Genomic DNA, 18,467 nt, shown 5'->3' with positions numbered 1-18,467 from the left:
AGTAACTGAAAGTAGCATAGACATGTATTATAATCCAGATGAGTTCATAATTCACAGACCAATGATTTTAATCAATGCATCAAAGAGAAAATTAGTAGTTATAAATGATCGAACTAATATTAAATTAGTATGTGAATTTCATGAAACTCTATCTGAAAATACTACATGCAGTGCAATTTTAATTGTGGAGAAATCATATATTTATGATGTAAAAAATGAAAGAGTGATAGAAATATTTTAATAGTATAGTAGAGAATAATATATAAAAAATTAAAATACGTGTAGACTGCAATTATTGTTAACTTCTAAACTAAAGTGCTCCCAAGGCAAAGTATGGATTCCACACTCGAGAATACACCTCTTGTCGTCATGTGGATCCAGGGCTACTTTTTTATTTTATTCGTTCTAATCTCATGGTTTGAGCTTTGTATTATATTATCCTCTCGAAGTATCCTCGACTGTGAAGAAAGACAACAAATATAATCTTGGAATGTTAGTTTGTTTTCCACAGTATCTTTGCACGTTTCTTTTGCTTTCTTCGTGACGCTGCTCTCTGTTCTGAATGTATACATCTTCGAACGCAAACCAGCGAACTCAACAATAATATTGCCGTTACACTCAGCTTTGAACTTGCGAGAACCTTCTTGTTGTGGGAAGGAATTCCAAATCTGTTGGGTTGAGGATAGGAAGAAGTGTCGAAATACCCAAGCATGGAAGGATGTTTAAGATCTTCGTAGAGGTTAGATGTTTGTATGTCATAAATAAAACTATCCGTGTCCATGTACAAAATTGACAGCTTATCAGTATAGAAAGGTTTCATAATATTATAGTGAAATTCGAACATGTACAGTTTCGACAAGTCGAGAACCGTTGCGCCAACGTAAATAGGTTTTCTGAATTTTATCAATTTTATATCTAGATTAAAAAGTGCTAAATTCTCATTGTAAATTTTTCGCGATTTGAATCTAGCATCAGATACCAATTTTCTACATTTATTGTTATCCGAAACCAATTTTATGTCTACATGCTTTCTGACGTTCTCCATCGTCTTTCCATAAACGGCATTATTCATTAGTTTATAAAAATCTTTATCTAATTCTAAAATGGCAGCTGTTCTGTGTCTCGTGTTGGTCTCAATATAAGATTTTAACCATGCAGAGTGTTTGAACTTGAGAATTCTTCTCACATTTAATACATGAACACCCTTCCCAATCAAAAACTGGAGATTCTTGTAGTGGACGACATATCTCTCTTTTCTCTCTAGAGTTAACATAAGCTTGCTTTGATTAGACTCAGGTGGGCATTTAATTTCTGGAGCCGGAGGTAAATCGGAAAAAGTAGCATGCGAAGTATTTGGAAATTCAATCTCCACCTCAATGAACAGACCAAATTCACGATCGTCGAAACGATTAATATCAATTGAAATAGGATCCAGCCACTCGAATCCTCCGTATGGTAGTTTCTGTATCATTGCAAACCCGTATAGATTATTTACGTCAGCATAAAATATGTAATTCGATGGTCGATTTGCATCGTATTGATTCTCAGACATGTGAATATTGTTTGCCTTTGCGTATCTCTGCGAACATTGCACCATCCCCCCACGTATCCCCCTTTCTATAAAAAGTAACATGTCCACGTCAGATATCAATCCAACTTGATCCTGGTCTGGAGCAACATAGCAGACCACGCCAAACCAGGAAGACTGTAGAAGTGTGCTGGATCTAATTTATAAATATTTATTGCTGTTTTTCTGAACACTTGGAATACATCAGCAAGTATCGTTACGTCTAATTTGATATACGCATCGTGATAATCGCCAAGAGTATTGCATCTCAATTCCTTCCAAATTAATTTCGCATGTTCGTATTCTTCGTCCGTGATTCCGGTTCTTTTCAGTTGACTGAAGAATCCTTTTTGAGATGGGAGAGTGTCATCGTCAAATTTGGACTAATCGGTTACATATTCGTAAGGATAAATGCCTTTACGTTTAATCAGCTCTAGGTGTACGTTGGGAAAACTATCTTTTGTAATTTTAAACTGTTCGTCAGTAAGTTTACTCGCTAAAGCATCGAGACTTGCCGATAGGAATCTGAAAGAATCTAGAAATCGCATCTCTATGATTTCATTCCTTGCTGGAATCTTAACTTTCTTACTTATAGAAATATAACGCTCTTCGTTTTGAGCAAGAATGTCTATTCTTTGCGTATCGTATCCAAGATTTCTAACTAAGAAATGGAAGTCGTAATTGGATCCATCGTGGAAAAATATTGGTACGAATTTGGACTTGGATTTTGAGGTTGCAGGTGTTACAGATTCCACTAATGTAGTTTCCGGTGAAGTGATTGTGGTGAAATACTTTCCTATTCTCATTCGTGAAATGTTGATCGCACACTGGACACGTCTCAATGTTATTGTAAGATTGAAGTTCATCGCTTGATAGTGGAAGCATTGATTTCGATTGACATAAGAAGCTGCCAATGTTCTCAACCTCCTCCACCATCTTCTTGAAAAAGAGTTCAATGACATTCGGTCCGCGATATATATATGGCTTATCTATCCTATCTTGCCAAACAACAACATATCCAAAACTATTTGGATCATGAACCTGGTACGGTGTTGTGGAAGACAATTCAGGATCCGGATCGCAATAAGAAAATGGTTTGAGAAAAGCCTCAAAGTCCGCAATGATGATGGCCGGATGTTCCAACAAGGCCTTGTGCATTTTAAATTCTTCGAATTCATTTGCTTTGGACATCAACATGCGAGCCGGTCTGTTAACTCCACAGTAGACTTTATGTTCAGCAAGTTTTTGTTTGGCAATTTGACGTCCGGTGTATTTTCTGTAGTCGACTTGTTTTCGATCGTCGAACGTGGTCAAGCACCTTGGACAGATCTCGATGTTGTGTTCATGCTTGGTTTTTTTAATTTCCACCAACCGTGACATTGAACGAATGAGACAGTAATGAAACTTGTCATCGTCAGCAATGAGAAGCAGATTGATTTCCATGGCTTCGTCATCAACAATATTACTTATCCTAACAGGATGCACAATATGCTTAACTGAAGTATACGAATATACATTTATAGCTAAACGTTTTCCTTTTCTATTTCGTACCCTGTTTTCAAACTTTGCTATGTCGGAAATAGCAACAGGGTATTCGATGTCTGTCATAGCATATTCAAACTCATCGATATATTGTGTGTAGTGACTAACTCGATATGGATTATTTGAACGATGAACCGGGTGAAGCGCTGCTAAAATGCACCATATAAAACACTTATTGTCGGTGTTATGAATGTTCAGCACAGCTCTCTTATGCAGAATTTCTACCGGAAGTGGAACGTAGCTCGAAGCAGAAAAAGGTGTAAATTTGTCTACATAAGCGATTAACCTGTGAGGACTTCCGCATAGAGACCAACCTGATCCCTTAGCCTTGAACTCATCGTGTTTCCTAATCAAATCACTAGTAAGATTAGAATAAAAACGTTCAAATTATCAATGTCTGCCAAATAAAGAACTTGGTTTTTCGTTTTGTGAAAGAAAACATTTCTTGTACCATTGGGTTTCTCATATTCACAAATTAGATCAACATATACTTTTATGCAGTTGTTTTCTAGTTTATTTTTCCGAATATTTATGATAGATGTTTTAATTTCACTCAAGAAACTAGAAATATCACAGCGTGGATTCGAAGTAAAACAGAAATCCAAGAGTTGGTCGTTGAATGCAGATCTAATCGGCTTTTGGTCATTAGACATCTTAATTTGTTTAGAAGTAGAAGCTTCAGTTTCAGGACGATCAATTTTTCTTTTCAATGTTCCATGTCCGGTTGATGCTTCGCAAATTTTCATGTGTTTACTTAAATGTGCAATGCTAATTATTTTTTCGCATTGAGTACAAGGCCTAGTAGGTAACGAACGATTTATTTTCGAACCTGCTTCGCAACATCTTGCCCTATGCTTGCTAATATTACTTTTGGAGATGAATTTTCCACAAATTACACATTCGATGAAAGTGGTAGATGACATTTTTTTAAATATGCTTTAAGTAAATAACAATAAGACGCACAATCAAGTCAAGATTCAATAAGACAATTTTAAACTTACGATAATTGATAGAATGTAACTTAAAAAAGACAATAGTTATAATTATAATATTTTTTTCAGCTCTGGTATTTATATACAAATTTTCTCCGAAAAAAATACAAAATTCAATACAAATACAAAATCATACAAATTCAATCTGTGTGAAAAACGACTTGAATCCTCTTCAAGATAAAATAATTGTAGCTATTACGATAAAATTTTCAGGTATGTTATTTATACGGAATTTCCAGAGACAATAGAAGTAGACCAGAAGTAAATTTGTGTGGGTGGGCGTGGGTGTGCGTGGGTGTATACTTTAAAAAGAAACTGGAAAAACTCACAGGTGACTGTCAAGTGGACCGGAAGTAGACCGGAAGTGAACCGGAAGTAGACCGGAAGTAAATAAGTGTAGGTGGGTGTAGGCGTAGGTGTGTGTAGGTGTGTGTGGGTGGGTGTAGGCGTTACGTACTTTAACTCGTAAGAAATTATGACATTCGTACGAAGTACGAGATGAAAAAACACAGATTTACAATAGTATAAAATCAACAAAAACATCATCAAAATAGGTTTTCCATTGTGCTTAAATTAATAAAAACAATAGGCCTCGTACCATTCGTACCAAGTGTGACATGAAAAAACACAGATTTGCAATAGTATAAAATCGACAAAAACATCGTCAAAATAGGTTTTCCATTGTGGTTAAATTAATAAAAATAAATGGCCTCGTACCAAATGTGATGCAGAACCGGCGAACCTACTCTACTTCTATAAACATGCGCCCCTGGGAGACCGATAAATTGAATTCAGAGGAATATGTTTTGAAAAAATAAATTTTAATAAAATCGCAAATATTATTTGTTTCAAACAAAAGGTAGCATGCCGATCCAGCTAGATCTGGTCCACCGTCTTATTTTCATATTTTCTTTATCTTTCCTTACTTAGCTCACGAGGAACATTTTATTGAAGGAAATTGCTAGAAAGTTGGGGTCACAGATAAAACAAGCCGCCACCTTTTTTAGTCGTCGAATTTTCTCAAACTCTTTCAAGCGTTATATTGAACCAATTATATTGGTTAAACAATTGTAACAAATTTAATGGAGGAAATTACCAATATCGTTTAACTAATCAACAACGCATGTTCACATCACAACTGCCTCCAAAATAGATGCATAAAATGAACTTAAGACCTACGTCATCCGAGCAAGATTATTCAGATTTACATCTCCGCATATCAGTACTGCCCAACACGGGTTTCTTCCAGGTAACTCTTGCTTGACTAATCTTTCAGTTCTCCTTTCACATGCCACTAGGGCTATTTCCAAAAATTCCCAGCTAGATGTGATATACTTGGATATTTCAAAAGCCTTTGACAAAATAAACCATGCTCTTCTTATTCACAAATTACGAACTAGATTTAACATACATGGCAAATGTCTCTCCTTAATCCAGGATTATCTACACTCACGGACACAGCGTGTCACCCTTTCAGGCGCCTCTTCTGACTTTCTTCCTGTCCTGTCTGGGGTACCACAAGGGAGCGTCTTGGGCCCTCTCTTGTTCATCCTATACATGGACGATCTCCCTCAAAGACTTTCCTCACTTCTTGTCAATATACTCATGTTTGCTGACGACTGTAAACTTTTCAAAGAAATCTGAACCACGCAAGATGCTGTGATTCTCCAGAATGCTCTTTCCGAACTTGCCACATGGTGTAAGCAGTGGAATCTACAACTTAACCCACAGAAATGTTCCTCCCTCACAGTCTCTTTAAAAAAGAACAAAATACATTCTCATTATGTTCTTGAAAACAATTATATTACTACAGTTGCGACCCAAAAAGATCTAGGTGTTATCATAGATGAAAAACTGAACTTTAAGGAACACATCGCAGCTACAACTAAAAGTGCAATGCGCCTCTTAGGCCTCCTCTACAGGTTCACTGAAATTGATACTCCAACTTCTCTTAGCCTGTTTTCCAAGTCATTCATTTCTCCGATTCTCGAATACTGTTCTCCAGTCTGGGACATGGCTTCCAATACAAATCTTTCTAGCATGGATTCCGTCCTCAGCTTCTTTACCGCCATTGTTCGTCATAGAATTCCTTCTTTGCGGCATCTTCAGAAACCTGACATCCTGACTACTTTGAACATTCAGTTACTGCAGACCCGACGCGATATGGCCGATATGATTTTTTTCTATAAAATCATGGAAAATTAAGATCTGAATTTCTTCTTACAGAATTCAACTTCAGAGTTCCCCCTCGATCGACCCGAAACACTGAATTGTTCCACACCTCCACAGCTAGGCTTTCCCTTATACAGCGCGCTCTATTCCACAGGCTGCCCCAGTTCTACAATAAACTACCCATAAACATAGACATTTTTGCCCCTGAAAGCATTTTCCGATCTTCCCTAAAAATGAATATGTAAATCTTTGTTTGTTTCCTTGTTTATGCCTTATGTTTATATTTAACTTTTCTTGTTTTTACCTTAAACCATCTTGACTTGTTCTTGTTATTTGTTAGAGTTTTCAGTGTAAAATGGCCTTAAAAGTGCTGTATCTGAAACTTTGAATAAATAAATAAATAAATTTAGTTGCATTTAGCAACATTTAAGAGTTTAATCAGCACACTTTTCCTGATTGGGAGGTTGGCAACGCTGGACACACGGTACAAACTGGGCTTCACATCTGTTTCTTGTCCAGCGCGGGGTGTCCAACGAGGGGAAAGGAAAGGTGAGGGTAGAATGGCAAAGACAACTTGTTCCGACAGCGAAAAAAAAATGTTTCTATCCCAGTGTTCTGCGTTTTCGTTAGTTTCTCGATTTACTCCTGTTGATTTATTGTTATATTTTATATTTTTATTTTATTTTTTTTATCGTTCTTTTTTTACTTCGCTTTTTTGTGCCACTTTTGGCTAATTTGCGAATAAGGGGAATGGTGTTGATATGATGAAATTGACCAGAAATACCCATGCGCAGGCCGAGATTCGAACCCAGGACCCCTGGCGTCGTAGCGCGATGTGCTAACCACTCCACCACGGGGGCGGCTTTCATTGTTGTGAGCGTGAAGTGAGAAAGCGGAATAATGACTTGTATTGGAATGCTACAAAAACAAGCATAATAGGCATAGGAAGAAAGACGGGGCATCGGAACATTGAGGACTGCCACTCGAATGACATCTAAAGCATCAATTTACAATAAAAATCAAGAAATACGATTTACGAGTTAGCAGCTTAGCACACATGAAGCGTTACTATTCAGGTTCGTTGATAGATGCAAGAATATGTTGTTACCTTTCCAAAAAATAACTTTAAAGGTTATATTTTTTGTATTTTAAAAAAGTCGCACCCATAACAACACGAACTCACACGCCTGTGCTACCCTTCCAGCGACACTACGCTTCGCCACTGATGAAGACCACCACATGATTCAACGATGTTACAGATATACATAGAGAAATTACCAAAATTCATCACGTCAGTAATCATCCACTTATGCACATCATTGTTAGAGATTAAATCACCAACATTTTTATAAAATTCGATCACCCTCCCCATTCTTGTGCGAACGTAAATAGCAAATGTAGATAAACTATAAAAAATATTTCAAATCACATTATTTATTATAGTATCGAGGTTCAATAATTTGTCCCCTTATAAATAATTCTTATAACCCAGCAGCAAGCGTCATTATATAACCCACCGGACAATCCTGTGACGACTACTCACATACGTATCTCAATACAATGAAACTTTAGCACTGTTAAATATACAACCTAGTTTCTTTTTCACTTTGCATCATTGGACAAAAACAGTTTTATACAAACTCTAGCTTGTTACAAAGGTTTGGTTTCCGACGTTTTCTGACTTCTCCGAGTGTGCCTAATCTTGTCTTTCGTTTCTCGAAATGGCTTATCAACACAATACGATGGTATTTACGGCATACAGATTTCCGTGAATCTAAGCGAAAGTTGTGTGTTCAAGAGAACCAGCGATCGTTTGTTGTCTTTGTACTATTATTTGGTCCTTAAACGAGGTAGGACTGTGTCTTGCAGTCTTACATGTAGTTTTATATCATTTATAGGTTAGGAAAGATTTTTCTAATATTACCTAATTCTCGAGCAAGATTGAGAGTTTCAGATAAATAAGTCTCGGTCTCGTCTCGATTTTAAAGGTGTATGCCTGCTCTATCTCGACAAGTCTCGAAGGACCCAACCTAGTTCTCGTCTCAAGTTTCACTGGGCTGTCTCGGTCTTGTTCTAGTCTCAACATTCGTGCCGTCCTGATATCACCGACATTATTATTTGCAGTGTAACATACATAATCTGAGTAAAATTCAAGTACTCTTAATATTTGCTCGGAGGGAAAAAAATATGGATTTGGGGGCATCCGGACTGCATAGACCCTCCCTTTGGATACGCCATTGCTTCGAGTGATTTTGTATTCGGTGTCTTCCTCGAAACAGAATGGCATAGGCACCAAGAAATTGACAGAGGAAAAAGTATTTAAAAATACTAAACAAGAATTCACAATGCGGAATAAAACTTTGTTTAAACCAAAATACCTAAAAAACGAGAAGCACATTTTTACTTTAGCCATACTTTTACGCATGTTGTAGCTCAAACACGATCGAAAAGCACTTCTCAACTCCTCATGAAATTGGCAGCGGCAGCTCGAATAGGTACTGCCCCTATATTGGTCTATCAAGGTAAGATGTAGGGTCTGTTGAAGCATGACTCATGCACTGATATGAAGACCAACACGTAGCCTAGCGAAGCCAAGCAGAAATTCACAGCATTACATGTTGTTTTGTTGGTGTTTAGGCGAATGGAGGGAGGTGGGAGTGGGGGGGGGGGCGAGGTTGAGTGACCTAATGCAGTTTTTTGTAACTCACTTTCGTTGCACTTTACTTTGATTTGTATTACATTTTATCTACTGAAAACTTATTGCAAAATTGTATGCAGATTCACACGCGGTATTAATTTGTTTAGAGCTATATAAGATAATAAATTTCTATTTCTTTCTCTCTCTCACACACACGCATTCCCTCCACCCTACACACACTTTATGTATATACTATATATATCTGAGGCTTCAATAGAGAATTTCGATACGAACAAATGGAACTTCGTTAATTTGTTGCTACGTAAGATATGGAAGGTGCTTATATGCAGGGCCGGATTAACCCATTGGCAACTGGGGCAATTGCCCCGGGCCCCCCACCAAAAGGAAGCTGTGAAGGGCTTCCACCAAAAAAGAAAAAAGAAAATTAACCAGCTGGCTATGCTTGTGAAAAATCACATAAGAAGTTGTATTTGAAAAATAAAAATAATAAAAATTAAATATTGTCGTATGTGTACACTCTTCTGGATCCAATTGCATCACAGCTCTCAGTCGATTTTTTTCTTAGCTTTACTGAACACTATACTTAATCTGCCCTTCCTCCCTAAACAGAAGTGCCCATCACATAAGACTGGCCCTAAAACCGTTCATCATAATCCCCCGAAAATAGTTTGGTTGAATAATTAATAATTAAGGTCTATTTGAATGAAATACCATGTTACACCCACACCCCCTATACGCCTTCATGGCGTGGTGCTATGCACAGGGAAGCACTTTACCTTTTTACCATGTTAAACTGTCATAACTTTTTAATTGTTCGACTTTCGAAAAAGAAAACTTAAAGCTTTGATTGGTTAAATGTAGTAAATTAAATTATGTAAATGTGCATATAGATAGTCTTTTTGAGTGGGTTTATAAAACTCCCAATTTGAGTATTTAACACAAATTGATACACACCTTAAGATAGAGATAGAAAATTCAACGTTGGCAAACCAAATAACATGCTCCAGCCGAATGTCCGATTAAATTACTGTTTCACGGGACATTGCAGAACCCTAGCTAGAAATTCTTAAGTTCAGGGCGATTATATAATACGGTTGCTCTTTCAAAGAACTCACCCACCCCCGTTTTCTTGGGGTAAATATATTTTTTTTATTATCCCATAACAATAATTACGTGGATTTTACCTTCAGTGCAAATTTAACTTGTTAAAGTAAAATTTTTCTGTGACAAGAAGTTAGAAATGCAGATTCGATATATTTTTGTTCAAAGTGATGCACCTGCTTTAAATTAAGCAGTATACCAACACTAAGCATTATATTTTAAGAAATGATGTTATTAATTAATATCAAAAATATCGCTTATGTCTTGTAATGCAACTATAGTATAAAACTTCACATTCACCTCAGTAAAGCGCGAAGCGAGCAAGAAAATTTTAACATACATTTTCTTGCAGGCTTTCAAGAATATTAATTTAATGGGGTGTCAATACTTTCTTAGGATCTCGAGATATTTAATCTTTTCCAGTTCTCTTTTGTCACGTTCGAGGTCGAAAACGTGTGGATTCCATATCGCTAAATACAGTCTCCGAAATTTAATGTTGGAACTCTCTCTCCACTACAGAAATCCCTTGACAATCTAAGAACTAATTAACACTTTATCAAGAGCTTCCTATCTCCCCCTTTAAATTTAATACTCAATTCTACCACTAAAATTTCCATGCCTATTTTAGACTTACTGTTGATATTGAAGAGTGAATATTACCTACTAAAAAAAAATATTTTCAGTCTCCACACCAGATTTTCCGCAACAGCCTAAGACAATAGTAATATACAAGAATTGGACCCCCCCTCAATTTAATTCTCAATCCTCCTCTAACTAAATTACTCGCCATAATCTAAAACCTAGAGTTGGATACTATCCACCCAATGTTTAATTCAGATTCCCCCCCCCAAAGAACCCACGTGTCAATTAATGCCTAAAATGTAATAGTTGGATATTTGTCCCCCCTCTCGATAATGCCCTTAAACACTTTCTTTTCTTCATCTAATGGATTAAATACGGTGCGTTTAAGGTGTAAAATTTGTATATATTTTTTGGAGAAATATATAATGTTGAATTTTATATTATTTAAAGGGGAAACCCCACCACCAAATCTCGATGTCGCAACCTGCATCATAATCCTTCCCTGTGGGCACCACTGATACCATGGGTTGATTTGGCTGTGGTGTGGAAATAAGGCACACTTATTCAAACTTGTGAGCATCTACGAGGAGTATCTGGAACCCTCGCTAGAGAATGAGCTGATAAGGTTTGCACACCTAGTAAGCAGTAGCAATGTCAAACATCAGGAAGACATCCCAATGGAACGGTATATGTATAAAATTGTAGCTACGTAAGGACCCGTTCTGCAGTACATTTCCAAATGTCGAAATTCTCTTTAGAATGTATTTGGTCTTAATGGTAACAAACTGCAGCGGAGAAGGATCTTTCTCAAAAATAAAATTAGTGAAAAACAGGCTTCGTGTTGCCATGGGACAGGATAGCTTATCCAATCTTTGTTTACTAAGTATTGAACATGAACTTCTTCGTGAATTGGACTTCGATGAAAAAGGCAAGAAAAGGATGTCTTTAAGTGTTAAGCCTTTGGGAATTTTCTTGAAGAAAGTGTAGTTACTACAATTTCCACAATGAACCTGTCGGTAATTGTTCAGTAGATGGACCGTGCATATGTAGTGACATATTTACTCTTAATTGTAAATAATACAATTTATAATAAATTATGTACGTAAGTACAGTCTACTGCTCAGTTCTCTGTTTCCGTCTGAACCAAGGACGTATTTATAGGGGTCCAGGGGGTCCGTACCTCCTGAAAGATATATCAAGTACTAAAATTAAATAATGAAAAATTTATTCGTTTAACCGTTGTTATATAAATTCCTCTGAACTTATTGTAAGACAAGGATTATATTGGGATCATACGGCTTTGAAGGACACGAAGGATGTATTTCGGGGGTCCAGACCCCCCCCCCCCACCCACCCAATAGACTTATTAAGTACGAAAACGAAATTATGAAAATATACTCGTTTAGCATTTGTTGTATAATTTCTTCTGAACTTATTGGAAGACAAGGATTATATTGGGATCATACGGCTTTGAAGGACAGGAAGGACGTATTTAGGGGTCCAGGGATCCAGACTCCCCGCAAGACTTACCAAGTACTAAAATTAAGTAATGAAAATATTAGAATTTGTTGCATAATCGATGGTTATTAATTTCCTCTGAACTTTTTAGAAGGCAAGGATTATATTGGGATCATACGATTTGAATCACATTACAAAGAAGATTTATATACACTACTAATCAAAATAATACGCAAAAAAATTTAATCAGAAACTTACATTTGTCCAACTACATGTAACATTATTTTTGTTATTCGATAAATATTCAATTATTCATCTATTTGACATTAATTTCATTGCCAGGTCACTTGTTTTTATGTAAGTTATTCCGATCATAACTACAGGTAAGCTACGTAATGAATATGCACTGTTATATCTCTATTCTTATACAGTCTTTTTGCCTAATCGTGTGATAATATAATTTTAATTTATGTATTGTAATTAGTATTAATTTGATTTAATATAATTATTTTAATTTAAACATTATTATTATTATTTTATTATTATTTATTATTATTTTATTTTATTATTACAATTTTATTATTATTATTATTCCTGAGACACTTGGTTCGGACCACCCCCCCCCAGAAACATATTTCTAGTTACGTACCTGGTCTGAACCCCCTTAGTATTTACTATATATTGTAGTTACCGTGTTCACTCTTCATAATATACTGTAGACATTTAGACGCAGAATTTTACTGCTGCTATAGCGCTGTAATTTTCGTCCTGTAACATTATTTTACTGCGCTATTCTCCCTGCAAACCTATCTGCGACATGTTCCATTGTGAATGCCTACTGATTCTAAAATCAGGTCTACCATTTCAACTGATGAAAATTGGTGGTTAACATATTGAGCTAATAAAGCTCCTAGTAAAAAATAATAAAAAAATTGGGGGCCCCCACCAAACATTTTGCCCAGGGGCCTCCACCAACTTTGATACGGCCCTGCTTATATGCACCAACAGTGTTCATTTGTTGAAATCGTAAAGGAGAATTCACTCAGAAGCGTCAGAACACACCTGTCGCTTGTAGGGCCCGTCATGCCGCTACAGTGACAAATGTTACTGCTGATTGGCTATTTTCCAAGCGGCATGTGTCGCGTGTCGCTTCGGTGTGAATTTTCTCTAACACACACACTTAATATATATATAAAACGTTGGGAGTGGTTCAGTTGCTGTTCATTACCTTGTGTTTTGGAAAATTGAACTGCCTGAATTTTACAATGAATTACGAGATGAATTTAGTGACACGTTCTAGATACTAAAGAAGAATTGAGGTAATAGATCATACCGATCGGCATTTTCGTTAATCCAGTTTAACAATAGAGTTGACTGTGTTGGACAATGGAAGCACACGCACAAATTATTCGATACCAATTATATGAAACATGTAATACAGTTACTTATGCATGACATGAGAAAATATATTTCATTTTGCTTGTAATGAGAAAATACGAACAGTCATGGTTCATATAATTTTTGTGTGTTTAGATAAACATCGCCCAATCCTTCGTATCTCCTTCTGGAAACTGAAATATGGTTATTAGAAAAGGAAGGAAATATTGACTCGGAGGCCGGTAGCTCGAAGTGTATGTTGTTATGATGAACAGAAACCGAAATATGAAACTGAACATGAACGAAAACGTGTCTCAGAACGGCGACTGAAAAGGGGAAGTTTAACGCCCAATATTTGAGATAAATTTACAAATTTCTGCAAAACACATGTTCGTAACAATTGGGCCAATCTTAGTCTGCACCATTGTAGAAAATGACAATTTGGGTGTCTTAATCTAAATAAAAGGTCAACATTAGTTACAAGGTAGCATTAGGTGGCCACTTTATTATGAAATCAGATATTCCTTAACTCTATGGTAATTTCATTTTTTCCTGACATTAGTAAAAATATTCTAAATTTTCCATTAATTCATATCTAGAGGTTTCTCTACGGCACAAATTTGTAATTAAAAGTATTAGAAAAAAGTAGAAAACTTGGTGTCAATATTTTTGCAGCTTTCGTTTTAGAAGCGATGAAAGTTAGAATTGCGTGGCGTTTAAAACACTGCATATTAGGTTTCTTACTTGAGTGTAAAAAGAGCGCTTCGTAACGACCTTCTCACATCGCCGTGGAGTTAGGCAACACACATAACGCCATGCGGGCTAGCGAGTATTTCAGGATCTAGGTGTCCCATTTTTTTTTGCCGGTTACCTTCAACGAGTATCGAACACGGTACTCCTTGATTTGAAGGCGCCGACGTTACCACTACGCCATCAGGGAGGCTCTAGAACAAAACCAGACGACTCTTAACCGTACTGTCAATAGTTTTGGTGATATAATTTTCTTATCAATGCCTTTACTTCTCTATTTTCCTGCTTCATATCCGAGATTGTTTTTTATCCGTAAATATAAGCAATTAACATGGAAGTCCTTGTAAAATATTAAATCGTAGCCAGGACAGTACAGTGACGCAGTTTTTAATCTTCCCTTCCCTTCCCTTGGGGACGGCCAAGTTTCAAATTTCTTAAATGAAGTATTTTAAAAATTGTCCCTGTTGTTCTTCCAGCTGATGGAACAAAATTGTTTCCAAGAAGAATTTGCTTGGAGCCTGCTCTGTACGGAACAAAAGAGGCATATTAAATTTTCATTACAGAAAGTACGAATTTTAAAATTTTCACCATAAACAGCTCCGTATTTGGCACCAATGCCAGGAAAACTGTTGAGGATCAAAAGTGGCAAACGTTGTAAGTGCCAAAAGCGAAAGTGTTTGGAAATCGCATCGTTCCGCACATCAGACCGTACGAACGTTCACACTAGTGACCTTTTTACACGCCCTTTGAACTACTTAGAGGGCTACCAGCCACTTTTCACATTCATCACATTATAAGCATGGTACATTTCACAGTTTAACGTGGAAAAAGGTGTTGGAATTATTTTGGCACTTACAGCGTTTACCAATTTTAGTCTTCAGTTCTGTTTTGTAAGGGATAAATTTCGCAGGACGGACGATATTTTACGGAATATTATCAAGAGAGACCATATATCACGGGATGATAATCTTTCCGTTTACTTTTGTTTCGGAGGGAACACATTTCACAAGGTAATATCCCCCACCCCCGGTTAAACACTGTCGACTCTGTTTCGTAGAGGGACCATATTTCAGGAGATATACTGGCAATGATGCCCGCAGTGGCTCAGTCGGTAACGCGTCTGACTACCATGCTAAAGGTCCCGGGTTCGATCCCCGGCCGGTTCAAATCCGGGAACTTTTCTAACGTTGGAAGCGGCCCCGGCGCCCACCCAGTGTCGAATGACATGGGTACCTGGGATGTAAAGGCGGTCAGGGGCGTGATGCTCATCACATCACCCCCACTCACGACCGGATCAAGAAAGTGTGGGGCGTTACCCCACACCCCCTATACACCTTCATGGCGTGGTGCTAAGCACAGGGGAGCACTTTACTTTTTTTTTTTTTTTTTTTTTGAAAGAAGTTGGTCAGTGCATCGACGAGTCCTGCGATAGTCGTATACTGTGATATTCTGTTCCTCCTGCCAAAACGCGAAGTCTTTGTACTCCTCTCTGCACGGTCGTTCTGCTGAACTGTTGTTCCGGGTTTTCTCATGTTTACGTGTTGACATGAATAGTAAAAACCGGCAGCGATTGATGCGTGATCGCGAATTCCACTGACCTGGCGCCGGTGTCTTGCTTGTCTTGAGGTAAATGCTCGCCTGACCGAGTTTCTTGGAGAGGCTTTGAAATTGAACTTTTACCAGGGTAGTCAGGTCATTGATAAAACGTGAATAGTAGAAATAATAATAATTACATTTTTGTTATTGTTATTTTACAATAGTAACTATTATAAACTAAAACAATAAACCATTTTTTTCGAATTTATTGTCATTATTATTATTACTGTTATTACATCATTGAGGAGATACTTTCACTCGATCCACAATATTTTTCATTATATTTGTTACATTTCATAAAGTTAGTGCACTGAAATGCATAGTTCTTCAATTTTATTATTAACGTTTACACACAAAAGTTACTGAAAACAAATTATTCCTTGAATTAGATACTTGAATATGAAAATGTAACGTGATTCCTGTATTTTACACACATTTTTTCGATCTGATGCAGCTTTAACTTTTGTTATTCTGTGTTCCAATAACTAACTGAATTTGCTTTATTCCATTAACAATAAAAATAACAAAGTCTGCTTTCTTGTAACTTGAAATGAAAGATGACATTTTCCAGGAGGACCTGTTGGAAACCCCTCCCGATGCCCCACTCTCGATTCTCTTCTAAAATTTATCAATTTTATTCCCTCCTCATTTATTGAAAATTGGCGCTAGTGCTCGTGAACTTTCCTTTGGTGTTATGTATTGAGGTACGTCTTCATTTTTCCTTTTAAGATTTTATGTAACTTTTTACCTGGTTGTTAGAATTCTTCTTGATATTACATGTCCCAAATTCAATTGGACCTTCATTCCTTACCCACACATGTGGTTGGTTCCCTTGTGATTTCCTGCTTTTTACGTGTCCCAAACATTTTTCTTCTTTTGGCCCTAGGAAAATGTACATTCATGTTTCTCCTGTGTACAGTATATCAGTATTTTGTATTTCATAAAATACATAATGTTTTCACATATAGTATGCTATTTCTTTTCTGCAGCTTCATGTTCATTGGGTGCAGCACAAGCGAGTTTAAATGCAGCCCGAGAACATTTATTAGTTAGAAAACAATTTGGCAAGTCACTGGCAGAATTCCAGGTTAGTTGAATTTCCTTAACTAGTGTAAAATAAGGTGAAGAACACATAATGTTAGGTGAAAATCTGACAGAATTTTCTTTCTTACCTCTATAAGACCTTATTAACCCCCATCTTGCCCCGTACAAAGAAAAATTCGATGGAGGTTTTCTGTAATTTCCAGGTGGAGTGATGTCATCATGGAAGTGTCCGTAAAGCTGTCTATTTAGGGAATTGAATTTAAAAGTAGAATGTCATGTACACTAAAACTTTAGTAAAAAGGACTCTTAAGTTAATATTAATAAAGTGTTAATTAACTTTGAGTGACTACTACATTAATCTAGCAAGATCTAGGAATTATTTCAGTCTCGTTCTCCCAACATAGTGAGTTGGGGCCAGCTTTGTCAATGTTGTACCACATGACACGGGACTGTGTGTTTGTGTTTTACTGGACGAGCAGTGCAACACCACCTCGTGTGACCTCTCTTGCTCTTTTTTTAACTATATTTTTTCTAACTTATTGAAACAATTGTGTTAAGGTTCTACCACTAGAGGTACCAAAATAAATTCTGTCTTCTCAATGACTCTCACTAATTAGATCTCTGTGCATGTCTTGTCCATTTCATGCAGAACTGGTATTAGAATTGGTGGTACCCAGTGCAAAACATTGTTAGGTGCCCCCAGAAGTTTTCAAACAGTGGAGAACTGTTTCTTTTCTTTTTTAAAGTTTCCTCTTTCTTTGCTGAAATAATCTGAGAGGTGGTGAAGAGTCTGTTTCTACGCAAGAGGAATATGACTAAAAAAAACGAGAATATTATTGAATTCTATTGGGCTAATTGATGAATTGATGCGAGTCATTTCTGGCTCGAAATTGTACCTATAAGTATTCACTTTACATTTTTTTTAATGCATGTACATTTATCTCTCTTGGTTAAAAATTTGTAATTGCAGTAAGAAATTATTCATAAAGAGATTTTCTCGGGACATCAGGCAGGTGATTTCCATATAGGCTTCCGAGCTTTCAAGAGCTAACGCCACTCTCATCTTCAGGGATTGAAGTGCAGAGATGTGTCAGAGGTGAGGTATTCAATCCCTGAAGATGAGAGTGACGTTAGCTCTTGAAAGCTCGGAAGCCTATCCGGAAATCACCTGCCTGATATCTCGAGAAAACCTCTTTATTATTCACCGCCAGGAAAGCTCCCAGACTTATTGCAGGAGATTATTTGTTTTACAGTGACCCCAGCCAAGTAACATCTTTTGTCAGAAACAAATCTTTATATTCTCACACTTTAGCCTGATGTAAATGTTTTTTTTTCAATATTTCAAAATATTCTAAATAAGTATGTGATTCATGATGGTTGCGGTAAACGCGGTTTAAAATTACTTACGTGAAATTTAGAAAATTTCGCACTTCCGCGTTGCACAATTTAATTGTTAAATCCTATTAATTTCGAAGATCCACTGTCTTCATTCACAAAAGGGTACGCCGTTTGAAGCGGAGATGGTACCGCGTCACTGCATTGTTTGCAGTGGTCAGAAGTAGCGTGCTACTTGTAGCGTTGCTACTGTAGCTAGCTACAAAATTTGTAGCTGTAGCTGTAGCGACGC

General features: G+C 36.9%; 1 protein-coding gene across 2 annotated transcripts in view; it reads left to right on the top strand.

Annotated features, from left to right (window-relative positions):
* LOC145987121 (isobutyryl-CoA dehydrogenase, mitochondrial-like) overlaps positions 1-18,467 on the top strand; it is a 229,035-nt gene that overhangs the window by 194,896 nt on the left and 15,672 nt on the right. For both annotated transcript variants that reach the window (XM_083121609.1, XM_083121610.1), the window contains exon 7: positions 16,786-16,883. In XM_083121609.1, coding sequence (XP_082977735.1) covers positions 16,786-16,883 — 98 coding nt within the window. The remainder of the gene's footprint in view (positions 1-16,785; positions 16,884-18,467) is intronic.

The sequence above is a fragment of the Lepisma saccharinum genome, chromosome 4 (genome assembly GCF_977018435.1).
Source record: "Lepisma saccharinum chromosome 4, izLepSacc3.1, whole genome shotgun sequence".
Classification (NCBI taxonomy): domain Eukaryota; kingdom Metazoa; phylum Arthropoda; class Insecta; order Zygentoma; family Lepismatidae; genus Lepisma; species Lepisma saccharinum.
Note: the sequence above shows the minus strand (reverse complement) of the source record. Positions and strands in the feature narration are given on the sequence as shown.